The sequence below is a fragment of the Cannabis sativa genome, chromosome 8 (genome assembly GCF_029168945.1).
Source record: "Cannabis sativa cultivar Pink pepper isolate KNU-18-1 chromosome 8, ASM2916894v1, whole genome shotgun sequence".
NCBI classification, from domain to species: Eukaryota; Viridiplantae; Streptophyta; class Magnoliopsida; order Rosales; family Cannabaceae; genus Cannabis; species Cannabis sativa.
Genome location: NC_083608.1, coordinates 6,771,434 through 6,781,924, shown reverse-complemented (window position 1 = coordinate 6,781,924; position 10,491 = coordinate 6,771,434). Strand labels below are relative to the sequence as shown.

The 10,491-nt window shown below is 35.1% G+C and overlaps 1 protein-coding gene across 1 annotated transcript; it reads left to right on the top strand.

The window, feature by feature from the left end:
- The first annotated feature begins 7,574 nt into the window (after positions 1-7,574).
- Positions 7,575-10,151, top strand: LOC133030371 (uncharacterized). The gene has a single exon (XM_061103102.1). It carries the CDS (start codon positions 7,575-7,577, stop codon positions 10,149-10,151), a length of 2,577 nt encoding a protein of 858 aa, XP_060959085.1.
- The last annotated feature ends 340 nt before the right edge of the window (positions 10,152-10,491 follow it).

Below are 10,491 nucleotides of genomic sequence, written 5' to 3'. Positions count from 1 at the left end.
ATTTATATTGAACCATGTTATTTTCTGTTATTAAGTTGTAGTTTAATTTTGAATCTTCATTGTTGGTCTAACATGTTTGTTTTTCTAATGAGATAAATCCCTAATGGATTTTCACCATTAGACATACATAATAATGTAAGATCTCGAAAGATAAATATTGTATATGCAACATCTAGCTGTTCATCAATTGATGACACCTTAGACTAGTATTTTTTACAATATGAAACAAGAAGATTACATAAATAAGATTACTTTGTCTTTCGCTAATCGAAGCATCGTTGGATTCTTATTTATAAACGAAATTATCCTAATTCCTCTTAGCTTATTCATTTCGAATTAGCTCCATAATATATCATTGGATGAATGGTCTATAAATCATTTCATGTCATTATATTTTCTCTTAAGAAATTAAATGACGCATATGATTCTAATCCCGAAATTCTATTCCCAAATGATATAAATCCTCAATCTTAGAAATCTCCTACTTGTATGGGCAAATCTGACTTAGAGTTTGTATTAGTAGTGGTGGTCCAAGAAAGAATTACTCATTATATTTGGTTGAATTTAAGTCTTTGACTTTAATTTTAGAATCCAAACAGAAATTTTCTTATATTTCTAATTCCAGATACAATACAGTTAGACTTTCTCAAGTGTTTAATATCCATCTTTTATTATTGGATTAAAACTGTATGGAATATGAGTTAGGTATTCTGTGACCAGGATCCACTTGCAGTATTCTAAGAACTCTTTGATGTAACTAAACCTATGTCATCAATAGACACTACCATTTTTTTAATCTATGGCATTTGTATCTTGTTCATAGTGGATTTGACAAGATCAATCTCTGCAAAGAGTTAATATGCCTATATCCACTGAAAGTAGTTCATCTCATTCGCAGATGGATGTACATTCAGGGGTGGATATGAGTTTTTCGTTGTATTCTTAAAACGATAACTCTAGATTATACCTTTTAGCAAGAAATTTGAAATGTTTGAAAAATTTCATTAATTTCTAGCAATGGTTAAAACCATTAAGGTAAGTGGTTAAAGATCTTGCGAACTGATAGGGGTGGAGAAATAGTTAGTAGATATGCAGTTCAAAGATCATTAAATTGATTTTTGAATTATATCCAAACTTACCTCCCCAGAAATTTCGAGTTGCATATTGATGATTAGTTACTAGTCGTTGCCTAATTCCTTTTATGGTAATACAATTTCAGAATGATGTAATGGTTGTATACTTAATGTAAATCATTATTAGATTCATGGATGACCTAATCAAAATCTTAAGAAAAGCTAGAACTGTTAACCATGGTTTGTTAGCTATTCTAAGTGATTAGGGGTGGACCATCCCATTGTCAATAGATAAGAAAGTGTTTGTTCAAACAAATACTACTTTTCTAAGAAAATGACTAAGTCTGAAAAACAAGTAGCAAATAAAGGAGATATTTAATTCTTGATTCCAAAAGTGTTCTATCATCTTATATAACATATGATGATCCCACTGCCTCTGTTGTCTTGTCACAACCGAAGAGATCAATACCATTTAGTTTTCTTAGACATAATTCACGGTGCCTTGTCGTAGTGGGAGAGTTTCTAGGAACTCACCTTCTTATGACTTGGGAGACACTAGTGATTAAAATCCATTGTGAGTTTAAACAAGTAATGGATTGTCAAGATAAGAAACTAAGAAGAAAGCCAATAGAACTATGGTTTAATCCATTCACATGGAATAACCTAAAGTTTTCTATTACAAGGACATAAAAGGAAATTTTAGTTAATAAGTCTATTCTATGGACTTAACAAACTTCCTGTTCCTAGTATTATAGGTTTGAGTTTATCTAAACCTATGGCTTGTGGTATACCTGGTAATTACTTACTCTAATGCAAGCAACTTATTTTAGTAAGATGCTGAAGCATTTTCTTTCTAATGGCAATCTATAGAAGCTTCACAACTTCTTAGGTATAGATTTTATTTATCTAAGGAAAAGTCTTAACTATTCCAGAAAAGATAAAGCCATGAAAGAATTTCTTATATCAACAGTGAGAGGTCTTGGATATGCTTTTGTATGCCTTAGACCAGACACCTGCTGTTGAGTGGGAGTAATGAGTAGGTATCAGATTAATCCAGGAGAAGAACATTGGAAGACAATCAAGTAAATTTTAAGATTAAGAAGAGGAACTATATGTTAGTCTATAAGGGTGTGTTTAAAACTCTTAGACTATACCATATCAGATTTCGAAATTTGCCTTTGTGCTAGTAAATCTTTCTGATAAGATGGTGGTTACTCTGGGGGTGGAATAGTGATTTTGGGGAAGTGTAAAAACCTATCTGAAGTCTCTAGGTCTACCAGAGAGGGACTGAATGTTAAGTTGCAGGAAAGGTACTTATTCAGTCTAAGGAAAGTTCTATACATTTTTGGCATCATTCCAAATTGCCTTAAACTACTAGTGTCAATTTCCTGATTAACCAAAAGTAGTTGCCAAAGATATAGAATCCAGTATCCCAAGAGAGTAGACATATAGAGAGGAATTCACATTATCAATGATTTTGTGATTAAGGAAGAGTAATAGTGGAGAAAAGGTTGTGGTTAATTCAACCTTTCAGATCCTATTACGAGGAGTTTACTACTACTACACTTGATTTGTATATCAAGGTGTTGAGATTATTTGAAACGCACTTTTTGTTTTATATTAGTGCAAGTGGGAGTTTGTTGGGTTTTATGCCCTAAATAAAACTCATTTCAATATAATCGTATTTACTTATTAATATAGATCGAAATAACATTTAATGTTGCATGGTTCACATGATTTATTTCATGATTATATGTACATAATGTATAAATTAATCTGAAACCCTTTTCACATACTTGATCCTGTTTATTGTGCCGTCAACACATTGGAAAGTAAACATGACTATGTGAATAAAGTTTCCTAGATTTATCAGACACAGGGTTTTACTGATATGATAATCTACAACAAGAGTTTACCTGTATTTGGAGAAATACTATGTTCTTTCCAGAGCATTGGTTAAAGTAAAGCTCAGGTTGGATGCATGGAGTATGCATCGGAAGGGACCGATATTGAACTTTGACTTAGATTTAATTAAACTTACTGTAAAATCTATTCAAGTCAATATCGCCTAGTTGATCCTAGATCAAATGATCTTAATCCTGTTATGATTAGGCTCAATCTTGAAAGGCTATTCGTGTTCCTTGAATTGTTAGTTAAGCCTGCTTTTAGGTCAGGGTGATACGTACTTTTTGGGAACACGGTAGTGCAATTGAGTTGGAGCGCTAGCATAAACATGGAATCTATAGCTTCTATCTGGCGAATAGTAAGCAAAGGATGATCTCCTTCGAGCTTGACCAAACGAAAATAAATGGTGGAGATCTCATTTCACATAAGCTGAAATATCATTTATACGGGGTCAAGTGTTTTAAGGATAAAATACATAGTAGGGTGTTACGGTAATTTAATCCCTTTACTGTGTAGATCATTCATATAGAGGATAATTGATCAAATTAGGATTATAACAATGGATAACTAATGATGTGTCTATATGGTGGAACATATAGAGCATTCTATATACTGAGAGTGCAATTCTAAGTTCTATGCGTGGATTCAACGAAGAATTAATAAGTTAGTGAATTTTAGTGCTAAATTCTTGATCTACTTATTGGAAACTGTTGTGAAAATTATATACGCAAGTATACGCAGTCAAACAAGTAATAAAGTGATAAGTAAGATCGTCTCCACAAGGATTGCAAACAAAGTTTGATGTAAAATCAACTAATTACAACTTAAAATGAAAAGAAATAATATGCAAATGGTTGAGGAATGGTTCAAAATGAAAAATGACATGAATTAAACTTGCTAGAATTAAACTACTGCTGCTAGAAAACAAATTGGCTGCAAGATAAAAAAGTGTAATATGGCAAAAATGGCTTGAATAACTAATTCCTTCTAGTCAGGTTTTTTACGATCGGATACAAGATCGGTTCAAAGATTACTCTAGCATTCTGCACAGAGATAACAAAAAAAATCCTCTAGGCTTGTGAGAATTTTCCAACACTCAGAACTTTAATTCTACCATTTAGCTCAATATATTCCTATATCAAACCAGCAAGCAGAACACTATTCAAACATTAATTTGGTAAGTTATGCAAGGTAAATGAAATATTCCTATCCCACTTACAAAGAAAAGCCTAAATCTAGGTTTTCACTTGCTTCATTCAAGTTGAACTACTAGATCTAACCCTTCCAGTACAAGATCTAGCTTAGCAAATTGTTATTCATGGCCAAGAAACAACAATCAATTAAAATGAAACTCACTTGAATGAACAAAGGCAAAACAAATGCTAAAGTAAGCTTAAAATTTAATCATACCCAACCTAGAAGTTCATAGCCATTCAAGCCTCAAAAGTTTAGCTCATATTCAAGTAAGAAGATAAAATCCAAGCTAAAAACAATTCATCCATGGCTGCTGCCCAAATTTACAATCTCAAGAAGTTTTTGATACTAAGTACAAACAACAATAAAAGATGAAAATAAAGAAGACTATTAAGAAAAGGGTAAAGAAAAGTCAAACACTAGGCTTGGTCCCCTCTTATTTCTTTTTTGTTGTACTTCCTGCTGCAATTAAAACTCCTCCAGAAAAAATATGGCAGCTGCTCAAGTACGTGATGATCATGGTGTACTTCCTCCTTCCTCTTCTTTTTGATGTTGGGTTTTTAGCGTACCAACTTCATACCCCAAAATAGAAGCCCAAACTTGTCCACTTTGGCCCACTAGGGTTAGACCCCTTTCTTCCACGTCAGCTGGCTGGTGCAATTTGAGTGACTGGACCGAAGTTGCTGAGGTGGATAAGTGAAATTCGTGTTTCCACGTCACTGCCAGGATGCTGAATTCACTTCAGCATTGCTTTAGCATTGCTTCAGCAATCAACCCAGTTTCAGCTTGTGCTCCTTTTCTTCCTTGCTTCTTTTTTCTTTTTCCTATCAATTTAATTCCTCCTTTTTCAACAAAATAAGCACAGTTAATTGGAAAAACACACCCAACAATATCAATATTTACAAAACTTAAAGGTTAGATTACTAAATAGAAAATAACACTAAAACTAATTAAAATTAAGCAAAATAAACACATTTTCACTACTCTCCTCACAATACTTTAGTTTAAAAGCATAAAAATTAACTCTATACCATAGAGTTATCAGAAGCTCGGTTATATAGACCCATGGTCCCCCCACTAGTTGAGATAATATTGCTTGTAAGACTCATGTAATTGGTTTTGATTAATCAATTATAATTCTCAAATTAGACTATGTCTATTTGTGAATTTTTCCCTAAGTAAGGGCGAAATTGTAAAGAAAGAGTTTATAGGGGCATATTTGTTAATTATGATACTTTGTATGGTTCCATTAATAAATATGATAAATGACAATATTATTTAATAATTATTTATAGTTATTAAATAGTTAGAATTGGCATTTAAATGGTTGAATTAGGAAATTGGCATTTTTGAGAAAATCAGATACAAAAGGTGTTAAAATTGCAAAACTGCAAAAAGCAAGGCCCAATCCATTAAGTGTATGGCCGGCCACCTATTGTAGGTTTTTAAGTTGATTTTTTCATTATTTTAATGCCATATAATTCAAATCTAACCCTAGTGGAATGCTATAAATAGATAGTGAAGGCTTCAGGAAAATAAGACTTTTCTTCAGACATTCTGAATCAGAAAAACTGAGCCTTCTCTCTCCCTATCTGGCTGACCACTCCCTCTCTTCTTCTTCAATATTTCGAAATCCTTAGCGTATGAGTAGTGCCCACACACAGCAAGTGATACCTCAATCATAGTGAGGAAGATCGTGAAGAAAGACATTCAGCAAAGGAGTTTCAGCATCAAAGATTCAGAGAAAGAGATCCAGGTTCAGATATTGATAATGCTCTGCTACAGAAAGGAATCAAGGGCTAGATATCTTAACGGAAGGAGTCATTTAATTCCGCTGCACCCAATGTAAGGTTTCTCAAACTTTATATGTGTTTATTTCATCGTTTTAGAAAGTTCATATTTAGGATGTTAATAAACATACTTGTGAGTAGATCTAAGATCCTGGTAAAATAATTTCCAACAAATTCTAACCTAAACCTAGAGGGTTTTCTATAAATAGAAAGTGTTGGCTTTAGGAAACATACAACTTACACAACCTTTGAACATTTAGTTTCTCTGAGATAGCCACACGCCTCTCTCTCTTTTCTTCTCTCTAAATTTTCGAAATAATTGAATGAGTAGTGCCCACACACATCAAGTGGTACCTCAATCATAGTATGTAAGACTATGGAAAATCTGCATCAAAGAAGGAGAAAAGAAGATCCAGATTTAGATCTTGATTATGCTCTGCTACAGAAAGGAATCAAGGGCTAGAGATCTGAACGGAAGGAGTCATATTATTCCGCTGCACCCACTGTAAGGTTTTCTAACTTTATATGTGTTTATTTTCATTGTTTTAGAATTCATATTAGGTTGTTAATCCAACATACATGATAGTAAATAGATCCTGGTAAAATAATTCCAATAACTGGTACCAGAGCCATGGTAATTGTTAGAACTATTATTTTCTATAGTGACAAATTATGTCCAGTAGTATTCCAGTTGCGTCTGGGTCTCGTAGTGTTTTGTCTGGGGTTCGTACTGTTAGTGTTAGTCCACGTCAGCAAAGATATTTTAGGTTTTATTTGTTCAGATGGTAACAGCTGTCTATTTCGGGTTTCTTGGTTTAGCTGGGTATAAATACGATTTATGGGTATTTTGTTGACGTACTTTTGATCGGAGATTTGGGGATTACGTTCGTTTCTTTTCGTCTTGTTTCTTCTGTATGTTTCATGGCAGGTCAGATCTTGGAGCTTGAGGATGTTCATCAATGGCGGAATGATCTGAATCTGGAATTGCTGAGTTCAAACTGAAGGGAGTTCAGTGTCATCTTCATCATCAGATCTGAAGGGATTTCAGGTTGAAGACATGTTGAAGAAGAGCTCAGTTGCAACACAAGAGATTGTGCATTAACAATCAGTGTTCTTGATTGTTGTTGGTAATTCATTACTAATTGCTGTTAAGGTTGTATTTGATTCCTTTAGAGAGAATTGGAAATTGTAATATGAACCTTTGAGAATTAGTGGATGAATTTACCCTGGTTCGGGGAACCCAAGCACTAGTCGGCTGAGATGTGTTCTCAGTGCAGATGAAGCTTGTAAAATTCTGGTGTTGAATCTTTGATTTTGTTCTTTTTATATTCAAGCTTAAATCAAGATAAAATCAATCTAAATATGAAAAAGATAGGTTAGACAAGAACTTGGGCTTACATTTGGTATCAGAGCCAGCTATTTCTGTTAGAAATATTGATCCTTAGGGTTCTTGCAAGATTCGTTATTCTGAAATTTATTGTTGCTGCAATTCTTGATTTTTCTGCATTTTTTCTTTCTGCAACACCCAGTTGGAACTAACCCCCTCTCCAGACACGACTCTGGGAGTATACTGCTCTCTATCTTTGTTTTGTTTTTCCTTGTTAGTACAGGAATGGAGATGTTCAGAGAAGGAGGGTCCACATCACGACCCCCAATGCTGGAAGGTGCTAATTACCCATACTGGAAAACCAAAATGCGAGCATTCTTGAGGGCGGTGAATGAAAGAGTTTGGATGGCCATAGAAGATGGTTGGACATGCCCAACGATGATGGATAACGGTGTCACCAAACCAAAACCTACGAGCTTGTGGACTCCAGATGAGATGGAGAGGGCCAATTTTAATTCGAAGGCCATGCATGCTTTGTTCAATGCAGTGTCCACAAATCAATTGAAGGTCATTGCAAACTGTGAGATGGCCAAAGAGGCTTGGGAAAAACTACGAATTAAAAATGAAGGAACGGATGCTGTAAAGAAATCCCGTCTTCGTGCTTTGGCAAAAGCGTTTGAAGATTTATCAATGGAGGAAGAAGAAACGGTGGCTGAGTTCCATGCTAAATTGTGTGACATATCAAATGAATCTTATGCTTTGGGAAAGACTTATTCTAATGCAAAGCTGGTTCGTAAAGTCCTTGGAGTTCTACCTAGGAGATTTATGTCTAAAGTAACATCCATTGAAGAAATGAGAAACGTGGAGGAACTGGATCTTGATGAACTGATTGGATCCTTGCAGAATTATGAAATGTCATTAACAAGGTGGAAGAAAGAAAAAAAGAAGATGGATGTGAACAAAGAAAAAGGGGACAACAATATTGCGTTCATTCACAAAGAAGAAAATAAGTCTATCCCAGATTTGTCTGTTGGTTTCTCAGATGAAGCTGTAGATTTGCTGACCAAGAACTATGCAAAATTCTTGAAAAAGAAGTACAAGAAACAGTGTTCTGAAGGTAAGGAAAATGCTTCCAAAAGAAATCCTCTTGGGAACTTCTGGCATGGTCAGCAACCCAGTGACAATAAGAGCATGGGCATTCAGTGTAGAGAATGTGATGGGTTCGGACACATTCAGGCCGAGTGTGCTAACACTCTCAAAAAGAAGAAAGCCCTTGTTGCCACCTGGAGCGATAGTGACGAAGAAAAAGACTCTATTGCAAGCAAAAGTTCTAATGAGGATAAACAGGTAGTGGCTTTCATGGCTCAAAGTCATCAATCTGTTGAATCTGAGGATGATGGAGTCTCCACTGTGTCTGAAGTCAACAGTAATGGAAGACAAAATGCATATGAAGAGATGTTTGCTCAATGGGAATATATGACCAAGCAGATTAGAGGTCTGAATAGTGCCAAGGAGCAGGTAGAGTCTGAAAAAGTCAAGCTGGAGGACACTGTTAAGAATCTCAACAAACTTCTTGATGAGAAGAATAATGAGATCTACAAACTTTCAGCTGAACTCTTAAGAGCTAAACTGGCTTTAGAGTTTATCCCTCCAGGAACGGCTGCCATCAATCAAACTCTTCAACTTCAAAAACCTTATGGTGATCGAACCTCTATCGGATACAAGATGGTGTATAAGCAAGGAGATAACTTGGGGGTAGAAGAGTCCATTACACCAGTGATCAACCTAGACAAAAATGATGACAAGCAATCATCATTTCCCTCGACACATCAGTCCTCAGACCCCACTGGAAAATTCCATGTTCCATCTGGACCTACCAAGGTGAAGTTAGAAGGAAGAAGAATTGCCCCGGAGAATATATCTCAGATGGAGAGATTCATCCCAGTGTGTCACTTCTGTAACAGGAGGGGTCATATTCGACCCAGATGCTATAAGCTGCAGAACTACTTGAAAGCTATGATCAATCGACCTATGAGTTTTCAAAAACCCAATAAAACTCAAAAGGAAGGATCTCAATGTGAGTGGAGATTGAGGGCTGATCGTGAATCGAATGTTGGGTTGGTAGCTCAAGTTTCACTGTCTGCATTTCTGGAAGGACAGTGGTACTTGGATAGTGGTTGCTCTCGACACATGACGGGCAACAAGAAATTGTTAGTCAATTACAAAGAAGCAAAGGAGGGAGTTGTCACTTTTGGTGATGGAAATAAGGGCCATATTATTGGAAAAGGAGACTTGGTGATGAGTAGAGCTGCACCTCTTACTGAAGTACTGTATGTGAAAGGACTCAAGGCAAATCTGATAAGCATCGGTCAACTTTGTGATGCAAATTACACTGTAAGTTTTTCTAAAACTCATTGTTTAGTTTCATTTGATGGGTGCTCAGTCTTAACAGGGAAGAGATCTAGTGATGGTAGTTATTTGTTGGACAATGTTGTCCTATGTAATAGTGCATCATTGGATAAATCAGATATTGGAGACTTTACTGCTATTCCAAAAGTTTTAACCAAAAGAAATAAGAGTGTTAAATCATCACCTCGTCTTTCAAGAGCTCATTCACTATTATTAGTGCTATGGTATGGTCTTCTAAACCTTATACTGTTGAATCTTGGGTTTAAACAAAGAAATGATGATGTTTTTGTCCTAGTGTATGCTGGTTTTGATCATGTTGTACATCGTACTCCCTTGCTTCAAAAGAAATATGATACACACATGATATGTTGTCTAGTGTTCCTCATTGCTTGTTTATGTGTCTTCATGTGTGATAATCAAAGTTCCACAAACATTTCTCAAAATGCACGTTGACTCAAAATATATAGATAACGGATATCATTTTTTTAGAATTGGTTGAGTAAAAATACATTGGATAATCACATATTATTCTTGATGCTCTCTTGGATTTTTGTTTAATAAAGCCTTGAATTCTCATATTAATGTGTGCAACTTGGGAAGTTTTTTTTATGTGTTCTATCTGATTAATTCGTTGTGGTATATGATCATTATCTTTCTCTGTTTGTTCAGCTAAGCCTTGATTGCTATCATTTTTTTGTCTATGAGGCACTTCATGTCCCATCTACAGGTTCTCCAGTTCTATCGAGGAAGCTCTAAATAGGTGAATTTTTCAGGATGTTTTGAACCTTTATTT

Bases quoted from the DNA above. Each gene is read 5' to 3' on its own strand.
- LOC133030371 (XM_061103102.1), top strand. From the start codon at position 7,575: ATGGAGATGTTCAGAGAAGGAGGGTCCACATCACGACCCCCAATGCTG.